The sequence below is a fragment of the Vipera berus genome (genome assembly GCF_964194415.1).
Source record: "Vipera berus genome assembly, chromosome: 4".
NCBI classification, from domain to species: domain Eukaryota; kingdom Metazoa; phylum Chordata; class Lepidosauria; order Squamata; family Viperidae; genus Vipera; species Vipera berus.
Genome location: NC_138206.1, coordinates 31,928,904 through 31,948,315, shown reverse-complemented (window position 1 = coordinate 31,948,315; position 19,412 = coordinate 31,928,904). Strand labels below are relative to the sequence as shown.

Sequence of the window (19,412 nt, the reverse complement as noted above, 5' to 3'; positions counted from 1 at the left end):
GTTGAAGTCCACGAGTCATAAAAGAGCCGAGGTTGCCTACCCCTGGGGTTAGTCTCTCAAGACAAACAAAAAGTTGAAACTGAAGTCAGAAGTTACGCCATTTGGGTGAGTTTGTCACTATACCTCTATAGACGGAAAGGAGTAGACGGAAGGGAAGTTACTCCTTCCCAAAAGGAGAAAGAAACGAGCGATGAGAAGCAGCCGGGAAGAGCGAAGGAGGAAATCCCGCAGCTGGTCAGTTTTTTTTACACTTTAAACGAATTTCCGCAGCAATTGACTGATCGATCGCCTGAGCCTCACCTAGTCGTCCAAATAACGATCGGCTTATTTCTGGGTTGGCGTGTTGTGAGAATGAAGCCATATGGGGATTGCCTGAAGCGAGTTAATCAGCTGTCTATCTGTAAATCATTGTTACGAAGAAGTGGGATGTGTTGACATCATTCCCGGACACAATGTAACCTGCCGTGCCGGAGACCCGTCAGCACTGAGTTGATGTGAAAGTTGAAGGGCTCTTTAAATTCAATCGGAGAGCAGCCTTAGGAGGAAAAAGTGTCCGCCATGACTGGGTTAACAGGTAGTCCTCGACCTACGACCACCATTGAGCCCAAAATTTATGTTGATAAGGGAGAAATGTATTTAGTGAGTATTACCTCTTTTTACGACTTTTCTTGCCATGGTTGTTAAGTGAATCGCTCCAGTTGTTAAATCAGTAACATCGCTGTTAAGTGTATCTGGCTTTCCCATTGACTGAAGGTCACAAATGGGGATCGCATGACCCCGGGACACTGCAACCGTCATGAATATGAACCAGTTGTCAAGCATCTAAATGTAAATCACGTGACCATGGGGATGCTGCAATGGTCATAACTGTGAAAATGGTCATAGGTCAACTCTTTTCATTGCCGTTGTAACATTGAGCGGTCACTAAATGAACTGTTGTAAGTCCAGGACGATCTCTGTTTACTTATTTCTATGGTTTGTGAGTGTTGTGTTCTGCCGAATATCTCCTCCCCAACTCACAGCAGTTTACAACAGAAACCATAAAGTTGTGTAAGTTTTTTTATTTGTCCACAGTATGACATAAGAAAATGGAACAATTACTCCACCATAGAAACTGCAGGACGAAGGGAAAAATAACCAACAAACTACCCCCCAAAACCAATGTAAGAACTCAATTTCAGCCAGCATCTCTGGAGGGGACAGACTAGCTTTTAGGGGAAGTCTCGGTGCTAACCCAGAAGCACCAATTCAGTCCCCTTTCCCAAAAAAATATTGGAGAATGAAAAATATGATTTTCCAATAGAAGAGAGTATCTGTAGCTTAGGGTTGAAATGTGGGGTTCTTGATACTGTCTGACCTTGGTTTGCTTGCAGATGTTTCAGTACCCAACTAGGTAACATCATCAATGCATAGTGAGTGTGAGTTTTGCTGTCTGTTTATATGTGGTAGCTTTAGGCAACTGGCAAGGCAAGTTATGAGTAGACGTGGCTCATGTCCATTTGTTCCGCAATCATTCAGTTACTGAGACACTGAGAAAATGGACTTCCAACCAGTCTTTGAAGTTCCAGCTGTTGTAATGTCCCTATGATCATATGGTTGCAATCCAGATGCTCAGGTGCCTGGCTCACGATTACAACATTGCAGAAGCTATGCTGCATGATTGCCATCTGTGACTTTCTCTGGCACCTCCACGTAAGCAAAGTTAATGAGGAAGCCAGTAGGGAAGGTTGCAAATTATCCCAGTAAGTCACTAGAAACACCACCCCTGCCTGCTTGCACGCCATCAATGCACCTGTCTGCAGCACCTCCTCCCTCCTCTGGCTTCCCCACCCTACCTCAGGCCTATGCCAAAATGACAACTCCTAGGCAGCTCCTGGGAGTTCCATAGCTACAAGGAGCTATGGAAAATTTTTAATTCTTTCTTACCTTCAAGAGTTGTCAGAATGTGTAGCCTAGACCTAGCAACCTAATTTGGAATTTTGCAAACTAGTTTACAGTCCAAAATACCGGGATTCACATATGCTGAACCAAAGTTCACATGTCATATGACAAATCAATGTGAGGGGTAAGCTCTTTCAATAAGTCAGAAAGATAATATTTTTGCCTCTTGATTTCTGTGGTGTATACTGTATCTTTATTTCTGCCACCTTGGTGCAGGAACCTGGTCCTGATGCCATAGAATTTGTTGGAATATTAATGATGTTTTAAAATACACATGAGAGGATCATTTTCAAGCTTCAGTTTTTTAAGGGTAAAGCTCTCTTTGAACCTGTTAGAGCTGGGCAAAGAGATTTGCTGCCTGATGTGCCAACATCCAAATCTCACTAGCATCTTTCTCTTTCCAGTTTGTAAAGTAAATAACTTGATTTTCTATCTAGTCCTGAATCCCCAAAACTGTTACCTGCAGTAATCACTTCATTTTGCCTTATGCTTGAGATAGGTCTTAAATTGTTTACATGATTGATTATATTCTGAGGGTGGGGTAGAATTCCATCTTAAACATACCTAGGTTATTCAGGCACCCAAATTCCATTGGAATACTGCCTAAAAGAGAAAAGAGGACTGTTCTAAGTCAACTTCCTATTTCAAAATCATAGGCATTTTTTCAGCATTTGCTGAAATGAAATAGTTCCTCTTTTTGTCTTTCAGAGTTTTATTGTATTAACTGTTTTTATTACACTAAGATATGCAGCTTTTTAATAAAAAAAATAAAGCTCCATGAAAATATATTTACAATACTTAAAATAATGATCAACCATCCCAAATAGGATGCGTATCCATCTAGTCACTTCCAAATGAGGTTTGGGGGCTTGAACATTTTCTACTATTTTTGTGAGAAGCTGCATTATGAAGTTGAATTAGTATGTTGCAATATGTTCTGTACTAATGATTCTATATTTTGTTTAATGAACTGACAGTCATAACACTTTTGTTGTTTGTCTCTTTTAGGCTTTAAGGGTTTTTTCTTATATCCAATCTTGTCAATAAAATGGCAACTCTAAATAATGCAGAAAATAGTAAGTATTTCTCTTTAGGAATTAAATATTGATTTTGGAGATATATTAAGTATTTCTCTTTAGGAATTAAAAATTGATTTTGGAGATATATTTGCAGATATTTACAAAGGCAAGGCTTTTAATACATGCTGTATTTTTGGCATGATTTTTCAGAAGTGTCATTGCCACCTTCCTAGGGTTGACAAAAAAAATGACTAGTCCAAGGTCACCAAACTGATTTTTGCCTAATGTGGGACTAGAATTCATGGTCTCCCAATTTCTAGCCTAGTATCTTAACCCACTATACCAGTGGCTCCCAATCTTTTGGGCACCAGGGACCAATTCCATGGAGAGAGGTTTTTCTGTGGACCAGACGGGGTGTGGTTTCATGTGCTTCCTGCAGATGGGGATTTGCTTGTTTGCGAGGACCAGTTTCTGGCATGCCATGGACTGGTGCTGATCCACGGATTGGGGACCCCTGCACTACACCTGAACTACGGGCTTTCCTAATATTATGGTATATTAATCATGTTTTCCTGATTTAAACATATTGTGTCCTATTTTCTGCCTCAATCTGAAGGTGAATACACTACCTCACCCATTCGTGGATCTGGTGATGGCATGGAAACAGAGCAGCCTTCAAAATCTGTTGAAGTGATCCCCAACACAACTACCTATGCCCATCGAAGCCCACACAAGAAACTTCTTCCATCACTGAGTCCCGGAGTTCTTCAGCTGGGGAAAGTATATGGTGACAAGGCTGTGGAAATTGAAGCTGTACGAATAATAGTTCCTAAAACTTCTATAAACCATGTGGTACCTGTTAAAGGATCTAAATCCTCAGGTCTACAAAAAGAGCCCCTCAGTCTGTCCGATGGAATTTCATCAGATAATAAGAAAGAACTGCTGGAGCTAAGAAGTGAAATAGGAAAGCTTAAGAATTCAGAAAAGAGATTGTTACAGGATAAGGAAGGCCTTTCCAATCAACTCCACGTGCAAACAGAGGTAAGAAAATAGACTTGATTGAATTACTTTTAAAGACTCTTTTATACCATTCGTTTGGAAGAAATAACTGCAGTGTGTACAAATAATTATTCAGGGATAACAATGCAGCTTCAGCTCCATTTAATAGTTTATACTCAGTTTTTTTCCTAGTTTTGATTATTTCTGTTCATTACCACTCAGAATTAAATTAAATTGCCCTTAATGACATTATTTCATAGTAAGGCCTTTAAGGATTGTAGTCTGCATCATTCGATTATTCTGAGCCATGACTATAAAAGTATTCAATATAAAGTGGCTCATTGAGTCGCTCTATAAAGGAGAAGGGCAGTCTCTAAATATGTATATAAACCATAATTGTATAAATAAACAGAGAACTATACCATATCTCTTGGGAAAAGCCAACTTTCACCGAAGCAAAATTACAATTTGGATTTTGGAGGAGCTTTTTTTAAAAAAAACAGTTTTATTGTATATGATACAATGAAAATACAAAAATAAATAATGGAAAAGATAGAGAAGGGAAAAGGGAATAGAGAAGTGAGGTAGGGAAGAGGGGAAAAAAGGCATTGACTTCCAACTTCCTTTGCTGCAACAAAGTAGACTATCTACTTCAAAGCTCAACTTTTTGCTTTTACAAAATAATATAAGCTAGCCATTTCGATAACATCAAGTCTTATCTAATTGGTAAAACCCAAAATCAAAATTTCATTTTTTTTACCTCAAGCACAAAGTCTAGAAGCGGTTTCCAAGGGGCAGTAAAAGTGTTCAGATTCTTTTCTTTAATCAGTACAGTTAGTTTAGCCATCTCTGCTAGCTCTGTCAGCTTTTGTAACCATTCCTCCGTTGTGGGAATCAATATAGTCCTCCATTTCTGAGCGTAATCTTGCTGCTGTCAACATATATAACATGAAAGTTCCATTTTTTTCCCCCAGGTCTTTGTCCATTACCCCCAAGAGAAAAATTTCTGGTTTTCTTTCTATATTCCCATTAAGAATTTTCTGTAAACATTTCAATCCTGCTCCAATATTTTCTTGCTTTACCACATGTCCACCATAAATGGTAAAAAGTCCCTTCTTCACCTTTACACTTGAAATACCTTTATACATTTTTGATAACTTGTCTGGTGTTAAGTACCAATGGTACATCATCTTCTAAATATTTTCTTTTAAATTATAATTTAATATAAATTTTAATTCTTTATTCCACATATTTTCCCATTGTTCAACCATTATATTGTACCTCAAATTCCTTGCCCACTGAATCATGCAGTGTTTTACTTGTTCATTTTCCAGATTTAAATTCAATAATATTTTATAAACTTCAGCTATAATATGTTTATCACTACCTCACAGTGGGGTTTCCAACTGATTTTTAACAAAATTAAACCCATGATTCCTTTTTATCTCACTTAAATCTTTCTTTCAACTGCATAAATGTAAACCAATGGTAAACATGACCTTCTGATTCTAGCTCCTCCTCGGATTTGAGAGTAGGCTCACCCAAATTAAGAGTTATTATATATCACTGAATTTTGGAGGAGCTTCTTGAAAGGTACTATAGGATAGAAAGCTACTGGTCTTAGATTATGAAAGCTGTAAACATGTAAACTTATCTTCAGCTTGTTAATGCTGCATTGTATAAAATCCAGCCTTTTTCTTTTTCCTTTTTAAGACATGGTGTTTATGCGGCCACTCTACAGTAATACAAACAGTAACAAGCTTTGTTTGGCATCCATCATATTTTGAAATGCACAGCAGTCAATTTTTAATATATGCTGTAATTAACTACTACACGTATCTAGTAACACAGAACAAACCAGCATGCATCTTTCTTTATACCCAGTTCTTCAACTGCAGTAGGTTAATCAACTCAATGTGTGTTGAAATCATTTCTCTATCTTAGGTCAATCGGGAGTTGAAAAAGTTACTTGTTGCTTCTGTTGGAGATGACTTGCAATATCATTTTGAGCGTATGGCACGTGAAAAAAATCAACTGATTCTTGAAAATGAAGCCCTTGGGCGGAATGTGTCTCAGTTGTCTGAGCAGTTAGAACGGATGTCTATACAATGTGATGTTTGGCGAAGCAAATTCCTAGCAAGCAGGTACAGTTAATAATGCTGCCATTTAAAAGATACCTTGATAAATAAATGTACCTCTACCTAAGCAAGCATACACACATAAATACTTTTTCTCTGTTCAGAGTTGTTGATGCAGGATGCCAAGCTTTAAGGTTCAATAGACATGATTGCTCTGGATGGGGTCAGGCTTCCCTTAAAAATCAGGTTTACAGCTTGGGACTGCTTTTAACCAAAGATACACAACAGCAGCAGGCTAAATGTTTATCAGCCTTGGCGGATAAACCAGTTGTGTATTCCAGGAGAAGAGAGAATTGACATTGGTAATGTATGGTTTGGAGACTGGATTACTACTACATATATTTTTTGTGGAATGCCTCTTGAAAACTGACAATTGGCCAAGAATGATGCAACATGATTGGTGCTTCTAGGAGATGCCACAACACACCTTTCATAAAGCAATTGTACAAACTTGAATAATTTTCTGATCCCAATTCAAAGTACTCACTCTGGTGTACAAAACTGAGTAGGTCTTAGGACTTCTGGTTTGCCATCGCGGCTGCTGCGGCTGCTGAAAGGCGAGCTCCGTCTTCCATGTTTGGTTTTGCTCCACTGGGGGACTTTGGAAGGGGTCAAAAGTAGCCGTGTAGGCATGACGAGCAAGGAGGAGACCCCACTTGATCACGGGAGGGTGGCAGCCCTTCCGCTCGATCTGGGGCAGCCCTCCAAACCAGCGGAGGAAAGACCAGCCATAGTAATATGGCTCATCACTAGGCTGCAGACAGCCGAAGTCAAACTTACCACCAAGCACTTCAAAAGCAATGCAGATGAAACTGGATGATCCGATCTTCTCTTCACCCTAAGTACTTTCTTTTCCTGTAAAAGCTGCCTGAAGTATCTTTCCCTCTGTGAGGAGAGAGGGAAGGGAATTTCTATCCCACCCTCTAAGAATAGCGGCAACTGACTACCCAGGGGAATTAAAGCATTAAAAGAACAACTTTAATTGGATTTATATGTTCCTGAAACTTGGGAACCAAAAATTTTCCTATTTTTATTGGAGACTTTTGCTCTTATCTACAAAAAAGAAATAAAATTGGAAAAAAGATTATAAAAAGTTTGGACTTAAAAAACCTTAAACAGCATCAGTGACATCTTGTGGCAGAGTTTGGTATTACAACTTGTTATTTCCTAACAGAGACTTGGCTCGAAGCCCAGACCTCAGATAAGACTCTTTTGACCATTGCACCACCTGTGAGAAACTCAGCTGTAAGAGAACAGCTGGGCAGCATAACTGGCCTACTCGAACTGTGAATGTAAATCTTTACTGACTTTCAGAGTTATATGTGGGGAATTGCCTTCCTATCTCTTTATTTGAGGAATATTGGTTACTATATGAGATGATGAAATAGCTTGGACTATAAAATCTTTCTTGACAAACAACTTCTACTATAAAGACTATTTATAAACATGTGAAAGAGATGGATGAAGACCAGGAAAAGATCCTTTCCATGTTGAAAGCAATACATAAAACCATTCTTTCAGCTTGTGATAAAATAAGACCTAACATAAAAGATCAAGACACCAACTTAGATACACAAACCCAAACTTTGACTACAACCAAAGAACTAACAATGCAGAAGATAACAGAAGAAGTGTAATAAGGATGTTTTTACTGAGTTGATATAATAAGAACTGTGTTAGCTTAAATACGAGACAGTAAATGTTAAGGGAAAAAGAGGAAATATTTGATGTTGTAACTTGAGATTTGTACTAAAGATTTTGTTATCGAACTATTGATTAACCCAGCCACCATGTTGCTTTTTAAATAAATGTAAAATTGGAAAATTAATAAAATATTATAAATAAAAACTGGGTAGGTCTTGAAGCGAAATTACTTTTAAATATCCATGTTCTAATATTATTAATGGGGCATCTCTGCAGCTTACTCCACTAATAGGTTTTAGAGCAGCTAATTCATGGTGAGTGTAAACTGAAACACTGCCTGAGGCTTAAAATATTTCATTTCCTAAACCTCTTATAGTTTGCAATCATTTTTAGAGATTTTTAATAAAGTTAATTTTGATAATTATGAATATTTGTATGCCAACCAAATGAAAAGTTCATAATATATGCCTTTTAAAAAAACTTTTATAAATCTACTTATGCTTTTAGAGGTTTGTCTGACAATTATTATCTGTTCACTTAATTGATGTTTTATACATTCCTAAATTATTGCAAAAGAAAGGGCAGTTGATTTTAATACGATTGTGAATTGGGAAAGCTGCTATGATGTAACTGGTACCATGTCTGAACTGGTCTAAAGTAATGATTTAAATCTCAATTTAGCAAACAAGCTCACTGCATGGTCCTAGAATGCCATCCTTCACCGTAATATATTTTACAGGGTTATTTCATAATAGTACTCCTGGGAAAAAGTAGGATGATATCGTAAGAAATTTGTACTTCATATCACATTTGTTTGTTCAAGATGTATTATCCCTTTATTCTAAATTATATACATAACCTGTTTAGGCTGCAGCACGAAAATGCAACCATCGCATTAACTGCTAATGTACAATAGGAACACAGTATTAATTTGTTGAATCAATTTTAACTAGGACATATCTGAAATTTCTTCTACAGAGTCATGTCTGATGAGTTGACTAATTCCAGAGCAGTTCTCCAGCGTCAGGCCAGAGATGCACACAGTGCAATTCAGGACCTTTTAAATGAACGTGATCAGTTTCGCCAAGAAATGATTGCTGCACAAAAGTATGAATACATGTATTTTTTGTGAAAGACATTTTTCAAATCTCAGTTTAGCCATTTTACTTAGAAACTCTGGATTATTGATATTTAGAAACAATACAGTGTTATTCCTATATATTTATTATTGCATAAGCCTTAGCTATAATCTGCTTTATTTAAAGATTTACTTCTAATTCCATGGACTGAATTAGAATTCTATATACAAAGTTCTATGAGTAAAATACAGGCAAATATTGTAAGTGTCTAAAACACTTTGAATACAGTGAAAACAATATGCAGCTGGGAAATAATTGTATCAGAATGATCATATGTATGTAGAGCTGTTCTCAGTTAACAAGCCTTATATATACACACTAATCCATGACCCATTAGGTCATTGTTTCAGTCAAGTCATTGTTTCAGATGTGTCATCATTTTCAGTTGTGTCATTGTTTCAGTTGTTCATTATTTCTGGGAGCAAGAATACTTTTCAACTTCTTGCTGTCTTTCCCACTAACTTTGTTTTTGGGAAGCTTGCAGAAAGTCAATGGGGAAGCCAACAGGGAAGGTTGCAAAATGCTCAGACAAGTCTCCCCCACCTGTGCATCCTCCCAAAGTCCCTTTGTGCTCACACCATGACAACAACCTACACACCTGTGCCCCCTTGCACACCCACCCTGACCTGCTGCACCTCTTATGCACCTTCCCCAACCATTGCCACACCTTACACATGCCCTCACTCCTCCAGCAGTCAATTGCCTGCTTGCTAGCCTTGGACTTGTAACTTTCTGCCAGCATCCTCACTGATTTTATTTATTTATTTATTTATTTATTTGTTTTTATATACCGCCCTTCTCCCGAGGGACTCGGGGCGGTGTACAGAGTAAGGTAGGTATACAGTTGAACAATAGTCAGAAACAATAGTAATAATAATAACTGAGACCCCAAGAGCTATCAGGCCAGGCCGGACTGCTGGAACAGGTAAGTTTTTAATTCGCGCCGGAAGGTGCGGAGGTCGGGGGCCATCCGGATTTCGGTAGGCAAGCAGTTCCAGAGGGTTGGCGCACCCACTGAGAATGCCCTCCCCCTGGGGACCACCAGCCGACATTCTTTGAGCGGTGGCACCCTGAGGAGGCCCTCTCTGTGGGAGCGCACAGGACGGAGGGGTGTTGACGTTGGCAGAAGGTGCTCCCGTAGGTAGTCCGGACCCATGCCATGTAGGGCTTTGTATGTCATTGTTAGCACCTTGAATTTCACTCGGAAGGCAACCGGAAGCCAGTGCAGCTCACGGAGGAGAGGTGTGATTTTGCTTGTGGGAAGCTGACAGGGACAGTTGGAAATGACAGTCATGTGACTGTGATTGATGCAACAGGACCAGCATTGAAACAGTCACAGCTTTTGCAAATTTCAGTCCCACTAGAATGATGGATTCCAGATTTTGTAAGTTAAACCATTTGAGTAACTTTGATTCGAAAACTGTTGTGGTATGATGCATCATTTTGCCTAATTGAAGGTTACAAATAGAAAAACAAACACAAAATATTTAGTAGTGTATACAGATGCATGCATATTTTATGTATATGTGCATTATATAGAATGACAGATGTATAGAGAATTGAAAACAGTGTCATTGGTTTAAAATGTACGTAGTAGCACAGACTATGCAGCATTAGAGCAACTACCATTCTCTGTGACAATAGAGATCTACCTTCCCTAGTTATTAGGTGCTTGCATAGCTTAATTTTTTCTTCTACAGTCTGTGTATCTTACATTTTATTCTCAGAATCATCCACAAGTAAGAAACTTTATTCTATGTGGAGGACAAAATTTGAAAATGGATAATAGGTCAGTCCATATTCTTTGGGTGAAATTTCTGTCCCACATGGCTGATGTGAGCTACCCATGCAAGGGGAAATCTTTTTTTTCCCCAATTATTTTTACCTCTTTTGAAAATAATCCACAGTTGGTCTGTAGTTTTCTGCCCTTCCTGTTGCGGTCTCCCCTGCTGTACAAGGGCCATAATTCAACATTACACTAATTTTCCCATCCAAAATCTTAACCAGAAGCTACATAATCTGTTCCATCGCATCACTGGCAAAGCTATAAATAGCAATTTTTGCTCTTGAATAACGTAACACTTTTTTCTTTTTATCCCTTCTTCTCCTTGACTGTTTATCCTGTTGTTTCTTTAGCCCACCAAATTTTCTTATGTCTATAACATTTGTAACTGAAACTGATTCTTTTTCAATGCAGATTATTAGAGGAGCTCCTGGTTTCTCTACAGTGGGGAAGACAGCAGACATACTACCCTAGTGCACATCCTCATAGTACGGTGGAATTAGCTGCTGTAAATCATAAGCTTGCTAGAGCAGTAACTTTACACCTACTTGGAAACTCTAACAGTCCAAAAAATGGCTCTTCATCCACAGAACTCTGCAATACCCCTGCTGAGAAAATGGCTGAAATGGTAAAAACTATTTTACACAATCGCATGCTATTCTGTTGTGCATTAAAATTTTCAAGTTTACTTTCCAGAAACATAAAGCAGTACCTTTTTATTGCATGATAACAAATGCTATGACTTAATAAGCCTTGTATTCTACTATATAGTATTAGTATTCTACTGTACTTCATAGCAACAGTTTTCTACTATTCATTTGCAAGACAAGATACAAACTCAGTGGTGGTTAGAGCAGGGTGAGAGTTGATTCTTAGAGCTACACCTCTGTCACGGCCCACTTCTAAAGTAGACTGCTGATAGAAAGACCTGAGGAAGTTTTTCCTTGAACATAATCTCAATTATGGTTGTAGTTTCAATTGCAATAGCTGAGGCTAATAGAAAATCTGAACTGAGAATTGTTCGGCTTATACCAGTAGTGAAAGGAATGTATGCTTTTTATGTCAAATGCAATCCTTTCCAAACTAATTGTATCTAAATTATAATAATTGCATCTCCTGCATTATTGTTCAGTTAATACAGACCACCTTTGAAGAATTTGTGCAAAGTTCAATTGGTGTAAATTGTGGCCTCTAGGCGATACTGATATCTAAAACTAAGATAATACACTGTTTTCTGGTCACAGTTCAAGTTGCTGGTTTTAATATTTAAGATAACAAACAGCTTTAAGAAGTAAACTCTTTATTCTGTACAGGATAAAATAATCTTATAGAGATACCACACTATCTCTAGTGTGTAAATTGGCAACACAGGATAAACCTTTCTCTTGCATGGGAGTTGAACTTTCTAAATTTAAAAAGTGAGATACCCCTTTATCTAGATATTTCAGATTGTTTTAAATATGTTATAAATATTTTTAGCAAAAGAAACCAATGTAATTCATCGCTATGCCTTGTTATTTTCCAGGTATTAAAAATGCTGGATTCTGGCAAATGTACAGAAGTATCAGAACTTTCTTTTTCGGAGCCTTCAACAGCATCTTTTCTTTCCCCAAAGAAAAATATTGGACGATTTCATCCCTATACTAGATATGAGAACATAACTTTCAACTGTTGTGTTCACTGCAAAGGAGAATTACTTGTTCTTTAAAAAAATCTTATTTAGTAGCAATGGCTTCTGATTCTGATAAAGCATACGATCTTTGGGCACTTTTATTTTCTGTACTTTTAACTAATGAGTACTGGATTTTGTGCTAGAAATATGTCTTTCATAAAGCTTTCAGGGCTTTAACGTTCTGTTCTCAAATTCCTTTGTGGCAGATTGAATTTGTAATGCAATGTAATTTGTTCAACACCAACCAAGAATGTATTAGAAAAATGTTCTATACTGTACAAAGATCTATAGAATTTGCATTACCAAATTTTCTTCTTTAAGAGAACACTTGAGAGTATTAGAAATATCCCATGAACCTCAAATATTTGCTTCCTTGAAAAGACCCAGCTTATTTCTTTATTTATGTGAACTATTTTATTTTAGAATTAGGGTGGATGTTTTAAGTATTTTCTACAGTTGATTTCCAGTATTAGCTGTTACATGGGCAGGTTAAGATGCATATTTTAATGAAAACTCAAAATGCTTCTTTAAAGATCTTAAGTGATGGAATAGATTTGGTGAGAGTAAATGAATTTTAATGCACAACATTTATGTCAAAGAGTAGCAACAGCATTTATGTGCAAACTACTGGAGATGTGCCTCTGAGTTCACCTTTTGTAGAGAAGGTTTTTTTAAAAACAAACTTAGAATCAGTATCGCTGAGGGATTTTGTGAAAAGATTTTAACGGTGCTATTAAATGTGGTTGGACTACTTTATCTTTTTTTTCTAATTTGTAAATAGGCAAAAATATGCTGTCATCACTTTTAAAAAAACACTTCCTTTCTAAATTTCTATTTCTTAATAATGAGGGTGGGTTGGTGGTATAATTTGCAATTTCTCAATAACACACCAAATACGCTGGATTTTTTACAATGGAACTTCCAGATAATGCTGTGATATAGTAAAACCTTCAGCCATTTTTTTGTATGATATAGTATCTAGAAGAATGTTGTACATTCTACTCCTGAAAAACAGTCCTGCAACACCTGTTTGACTCATTAACCCAGCACTGTCATATAAACCCCATACAAACACATATGAATGACAGTATAGTATACAAAATAGGTTCGGCATTATATACAATATCTATATCTATGAATGGGAGAGAGTGAACAAAAGGAAACAGCATAAAAATAAGTGCTATATGATGTTGTTGTTAGCTGCGAAGTCGTGTCCGACCCATCGCGACCCTATGGACAACATTCCTCCAGGCCTTCCTGTCCTCTACCATCTTCTGGAGTCCATTTAAGCTCACGCCTACTGCTTCAGTGACTCCATCCAGCCACCTCATTCTCTGTCGTCCCCTTCTTCTATTGCCCTCGATCTTTCCCAGCATTAGGCTCTTCTCCAGTGAGTCCTTCCTTCTCATTAGGTGGCCAAAGTACTTGAGTTTTAGCTTCAGGATCTGGCCTTCTAAAGAGCAGTCAGGATTGATCTCCTCTAGGACTGACCGGTTTGATCGCCTTGCGGTCCAAGGGACTCGCAGGAGTCTTCTCCAGCACCACAGTTCAAAGGCCTCAATTCTTTGGCGCTCAGCCTTTCTTATGGTCCAACTTTCACTGCCATACGTTGCAACTGGGAAGACCATAGCCTTGACTATACGCACTTTTGTTGACAGGGTGATGTCTCTGCTTTTTAGTGTGCTGTCTAGATTTGCCATGGCTTTCCTCCCCAGGAGCAAGCGTCTTTTAATTTCTTGGCTACAGTCCCCATCTGCAGTGATCTTGGAGCCCAGGAAAATAAAATCTGTCACTACCTCCATTTCTTCCCCATCTATTTGCCAGGAATTGAGAGGGCCAGATGCCATGATCTTGGTTTTCTTAATGTTAAGTTTCAACCCAAGTTTTGCACTCTCCTTCTTCACCTGCAACAAGAGGCTCTTTAGTTCTTCTTCACTTTCTGCCATTAGAGTGGTATCATCTGCGTATCTTAGGTTGTTGATATTTCTTCCAGCAATCTTAATTCCAACTTTTGATTCATCTAGCCCTGCCTTTCTCATGATGTGCTCTGCATATAAGTTAAATAGGCAGGGCGACAGTATACAGCCTTGCCGGACTCCTTTCCCAATTTTGAACCAATCAGTGGTTCCGTGTCCAGTTCTCACTGTTGCTTCTTGACCCGCATATAGGTTTCTCAAGAGACAAATAAGATGGTCTGGTACTCCCATCTCTTTAAGAACTTGCCACAGTTTGTTATGATCCACACAATCAAAGGCTTTAGCATAGTCAATGAAGCAGAAGTAGATGTTTTTCTGGAACTCCCTAGCTTTCTCCATGATCCAGCGTATGTTGGCAATTTGATCTCTAGTTCCTCTGCCTCTTCGAAATCCTGCCTGCACTTCTGGTAGTTCTCGATCCACATACTGCTGAAGTCTAGCTTGTAGGTTTTTAAGCATGACTTTACTAGCATGAGAAATGAGTGCAATGGTGCGATAGTTTGAACATTCTTTGGCACTGCCTTTCTTTGGAATTGGAATGTAAACTGATCTTTTCCAATCCTGTGGCCATTGTTGAGTTTTCCAAATTTGCTGGCAAATTGAGTGTAGCACTTTTACTGCATTGTCTTTTAAGATTTTGAATAGCTCAGCTGGAATACTGTCACTTCCACTAGCTTTGTTGTTGCTCAGCTTTTCTAAGGCCCACTTCACTTCACATTCTAGGATGTCTGGCTCGAGGTCAGTGACCACCTCATTGTGATTATCAGGGACGTTAAGCTCATTCTTGTATAGTTCTTCTGTGTAATTTTGCCACCTCTTCTTAATCTCTTCTGCCTCTGTTAGGTCCCTGCCATTTTGGTCCTTTATCATGCCCATTTTTGCATTAAACGTTCCCTTCATTTCTCCAATTTTCTTGAAAAGATCTCTGGTCCTCCCTATTCTATTATTTTCTTCTGTTTCTTTGCACTGTTCATTTAAGAAGGCATTCTTATCTCTTCTAGCTATTCTCTGGAATTCTGCATTCAATTGGGTGTATCTTTCTTTTTCTCCCTTGCCTTTCGCTTCCCTCCTTTCCTCAGCTATTTGCAAAGCTTCCTCAGACAGCCATTTTGCTTTCTTGCATTTCTTTTTCTTTGGGATGGTTTTGGTTGCTACCTGTTGTACAATGTCGCGAACCTCTGTCCATAGTTCTTCAGGCACTCTGTCTATCAGATCTAATTCCTTAAATCGCTATATGATAGCAAAGTCCTATTTCAACTATTTCCCCAAATTTTGGAAACAAAACAGATTTATATTCTAACACTTTTACAAGTTGTATATGCTGCTCATTTCAAAGCAGTGCAAGTTTAGTAATTTCTACTTCAAAATAAGTAGAAAGTGTTTCTACTGCTGAATGTGTAATAAGCCCATAAAACAGAAAAATAGAAATTTTATTAAATGGAACTTTAAAATAGCTCAGCTGCCTGAATGAACAGTAAACTTTGATACATGCATAAATAATGTGTTGTATTATTTTGGCATTAGCTGTGATTGATGGTGTAGGGTTTCTAACCAAATGCCAGATGTGAAAAAAATACACCATACTTGCAGGAAGATGATTTATTATATGTAAATTTTATAGAACTGAGAAGGCAATCCCGATCTATTCACAAATAGATAATTATTCCAAGTTTAAGATGGGGAAAAATTACTAAGATAGAGAAAATTAAGTCATTATTGAAGGACTTCAAAATATTCCAGAAGAGAAACCACTTCTAACAGGCAATCTCAACCTATGCAAGATATTCTGGAACAGACCTCTAAATCTCAGCAGTATTGATCTGTAAAGCGAAGTGACTTTGGTTCAGAAATTGAATGGAGAATATTTTCTATTTGCTTTGCTCTTCTGACTTCTTGCCTAAACTGTTTTGATCGTTCTCTAGCAATTACTTGCTCTTCTCGCTTCTCACGTCTCTTCCTCCTTAGCCATCTACATAGAAATAAAATCATGTTTAGAACTGAATATTAACCAACACTTCATTTTTGCTGTTTGTGTAGTGAAAGCAGATAACCTATCCCTAGAAAGATACATTCTGGGACAGAATGCATCTAAAAGTCTTATTAGACAATTACCTGTGATTTGGACTATAGTTCATAATATTGAGACCAGTAAGTATTTGAATCTTTTGATGACAGTGAACTTATTGCTTATTAACATAGCATATTATCATGCTGTAGCTTACAGAGAAATATAAGCCCAAGCATTTTGGTAAAAGATTAAATGTTGAATCTGAAACTATTCTCATCAAGCAATAACCAAATTTCATTTCTATTGTTACTGGCCATGATCTAAAGTTATTTGGTGTTGAAAGCAGATCAACTTGATAAAACAGCTTATTTGAACAATTATTATTATAAGGCAAGAAGAAAGGATGACTATAGTTACATACAGCTTCATAACATATAATGCTGTGTTAAAAACATGGTTTCTAAATTGATCCAAGTTTTCAAACTGCAATTTCATGTTGTGCGAATATATTCTCTAGCTTGATCCAAAATGTAGTGAGAAAAATACACATTTACAGGAGAAAACGAGAAAAGACAACAGACCAAAATTAATCTGCTTTCCTGGAGAAAAAACATCCAGATCTTATTAAAATAACAATATTATATTGGTTCCCAAAATGAAAAACAAAAATACTTACTGTTTATAAGCTTTGTCATTTTCAACTGTTCTTGGAAGGAAGAACATACCCTCTTCTTGCTCTTTCAGTGTTTGTATCTGTTTTTCTTTAATCTGTTCCTGCTGTTTTCTTTTAAGCCACAACTTGAAAGCTTCTTCTGGATTTCTATCTTCCTATAACAAAGAATAAAGGGAGACTTTGTTAGCAAGCCAAAAAATTTACACAAATATGACCTGCCACTGCTGTGGCTACTACCTGTAGATGGCCTTGGGCTACGCTGAAACAGGAAATAAGATTTGTCCCGTGTCTGGGACCAAGCAAGTGTAGTCTGAATGCTTAACAAACATTTAACATATATATATGTATATATATATATATATATATATATATATATATATATATATATATGTATGTATGTATGTATGTATGTATGTATGTATGTATATATATATATATATATATATATATATATATATATATATGTATATATATATATATATATGTATATATATATATGTATATATATGTATATATATATATATGTATATATAAATGTATACTGATTCTTAGAGTCATGAAACTAATTTGACGGCTATATGTTCCTAAGCTGAAGGCATGAGACAATCTAATCTATTAAAATCAAAAGAAAAATTGGTTATGATTTGTAGATATATACCTGCCTTCCAGAATAATATCAGAGAAGTGGAAAAGGGAAGAGATTACATCATAAACATAACCTGAAAATAATTCATATTAACAATTCCATCTTAATTTGTTGTTAGCTGCGAAGTCGTGTCCGACCCATCGCGACCCTATGGACAACATTCCTCCAGGCCTTCCTGTCCTCTACCATCTTCTGGAGTCCATTTAAGCTCACGCCTACTGCTTCAGTGACTCCATCCAGCCACCTCATTCTCTGTCGTCCCCTTCTTCTATTGCCCTCGATCTTTCCCAGCATTAGGCTCTTCTCCAGTGAGTCCTTCCTTCTCATTAGGTGGCCAAAGTATTTGAGTTTTAGCTTCAGGATCTGGCCTTCTAAAGAGCAGTCAGGATTGATCTCCTCTAGGACTGACCGGTTTGATCGCCTTGCAGTCCAAGGGACTCGCAGGAGTCTTCTCCAGCACCATAGTTCAAAGGCCTCAATTCTTTGGCGCTCAGCCTTTCTTATGGTCCAACTTTCACTGCCATACATTGCAACTGGGAAGACCATAGCCTTGACTATACGCACTTTTGTTGACAGGGTGATGTCTCTGCTTTTTAGTGTGCTGTCTAGATTTGCCATGGCTTTCCTCCCCAGGAGCAAGCGTCTTTTAATTTCTTGGCTACAGTCCCCATCTGCAGTGATCTTGGAGCCCAGGAAAATAAAATCTGTCACTACCTCCATTTCTTCCCCATCTATTTGCCAGGAATTGAGAGGGCCAGATGCCATGATCTTGGTTTTCTTAATGTTAAGTTTCAACCCAACTTTTGCACTCTCCTTCTTCACCCGCAACAAGAGGCTCTTTAGTTCTTCTTCACTTTCTGCCATTAGAGTGGTATCATCTGCGTATCTTAGGTTGTTGATATTTCTTCCGGCAATCTTAATTCCAACTTTTGATTCATCTAGCCCTGCCTTTCTCATGATGTGCTCTGCATATAAGTTAAATAGGCAGGGCGACAGTATACAGCCTTGCCGGACTCCTTTCCCAATTTTGAACCAATCAGTGGTTCCATGTCCAGTTCTCACTGTTGCTTCTTGACCCGCATATAGGTTTCTCAAGAGACAAATAAGATGGTCTGGTACTCCCATCTCTTTAAGAACTTGCCACAGTTTGTTATGATCCACACAATCAAAGGCTTTAGCATAGTCAATGAAGCAGAAGTAGATGTTTTTCTGGAACTCCCTAGCTTTCTCCATGATCCAGCGTATGTTGGCAATTTGATCTCTAGTTCCTCTGCCTCTTCGAAATCCTGCCTGTACTTCTGGTAGTTCTCGATCCACATACTGCTGAAGTCTAGCTTGTAGGATTTTAAGCATGACTTTACTAGCATGAGAAATGAGTGCAATGGTGCGATAGTTTGAACATTCTTTGGCACTGCCTTTCTTTGGAATTGGAATGTAAACTGATCTTTTCCAATCCTGTGGCCACTGTTGAGTTTTCCAAATTTGCTGGCAAATTGAGTGTAGCACTTTTACTGCACTGTCTTTTAAGATTTTGAATAGCTCAGCTGGAATACTGTCACCTCCACTAGCTTTGTTGTTGCTCAGCTTTTCTAAGGCCCACTTCACTTCACATTCTAGGATGTCTGGCTCGAGGTCAGTGACCACCTCATTGTGATTATCAGGGACATTAAGCTCATTCTTGTATAGTTCTTCTGTGTAATTTTGCCACCTCTTCTTAATCTCTTCTGCCTCTGTTAGGTCCCTGCCATTTTGGTCCTTTATCATGCCCATTTTT

The 19,412-nt window shown here is 37.8% G+C and overlaps 2 protein-coding genes across 8 annotated transcripts in view; one reads left to right on the top strand and one right to left on the bottom strand.

The window, feature by feature from the left end:
• Nucleotides 1-19,412, bottom strand: part of CCDC181 (coiled-coil domain containing 181) — a 289,422-nt gene that overhangs the window by 260,208 nt on the left and 9,802 nt on the right. For 2 of the 5 annotated variants that reach the window (XM_081327290.1, XM_081327291.1), the window contains exons 5-6: nucleotides 16,996-17,147; nucleotides 15,547-16,280 (exon numbers count right to left, since the gene is read on the bottom strand). In XM_081327290.1, the coding sequence (XP_081183416.1) occupies nucleotides 16,118-16,280; nucleotides 16,996-17,147 (315 nt within the window). In that variant the 3' untranslated portion in view covers nucleotides 15,547-16,117. Of the gene's footprint in view, nucleotides 1-8,895; nucleotides 10,328-15,546; nucleotides 16,281-16,995; nucleotides 17,148-19,412 lie in introns of those variants that run through there. The other 3 variants (XM_081327292.1, XR_014026379.1, XM_081327293.1) reach the window with 3 other exon arrangements.
• On the top strand, nucleotides 161-13,091 carry BLZF1 (basic leucine zipper nuclear factor 1). 3 transcript variants are annotated; one of them, XM_081327296.1, is made up of 8 exons: nucleotides 200-234; nucleotides 1,075-1,163; nucleotides 2,950-3,017; nucleotides 3,577-4,001; nucleotides 5,904-6,103; nucleotides 8,720-8,848; nucleotides 11,078-11,291; nucleotides 12,189-13,091. In XM_081327296.1, the coding sequence occupies exons 3-8, from the start codon at nucleotides 2,990-2,992 to the stop codon at nucleotides 12,369-12,371; spliced, it is 1,179 nt and encodes a 392-aa protein (XP_081183422.1). In that variant the 5' UTR covers nucleotides 200-234; nucleotides 1,075-1,163; nucleotides 2,950-2,989; the 3' UTR covers nucleotides 12,372-13,091. The 3 variants fall into 3 exon arrangements, with proteins under 3 accessions (XP_081183420.1, XP_081183422.1, XP_081183421.1); XM_081327294.1 differs by lacking the exon at nucleotides 1,075-1,163 and having other exon boundaries at nucleotides 161-234; XM_081327295.1 differs by lacking the exons at nucleotides 200-234; nucleotides 1,075-1,163 and adding an exon at nucleotides 260-639.

Coding starts and splice junctions, on each gene's coding strand:
- BLZF1 (XM_081327294.1), top strand. CDS start 2,990: ATGGCAACTCTAAATAATGCAGAAAATA. Junction 3,018..3,576: donor TCTAAATAATGCAGAAAATA/GTAAGTATTTCT, acceptor CTCAATCTGAAG/GTGAATACACTACCTCACCC. Junction 6,104..8,719: donor AGCAAATTCCTAGCAAGCAG/GTACAGTTAATA, acceptor TTTCTTCTACAG/AGTCATGTCTGATGAGTTGA.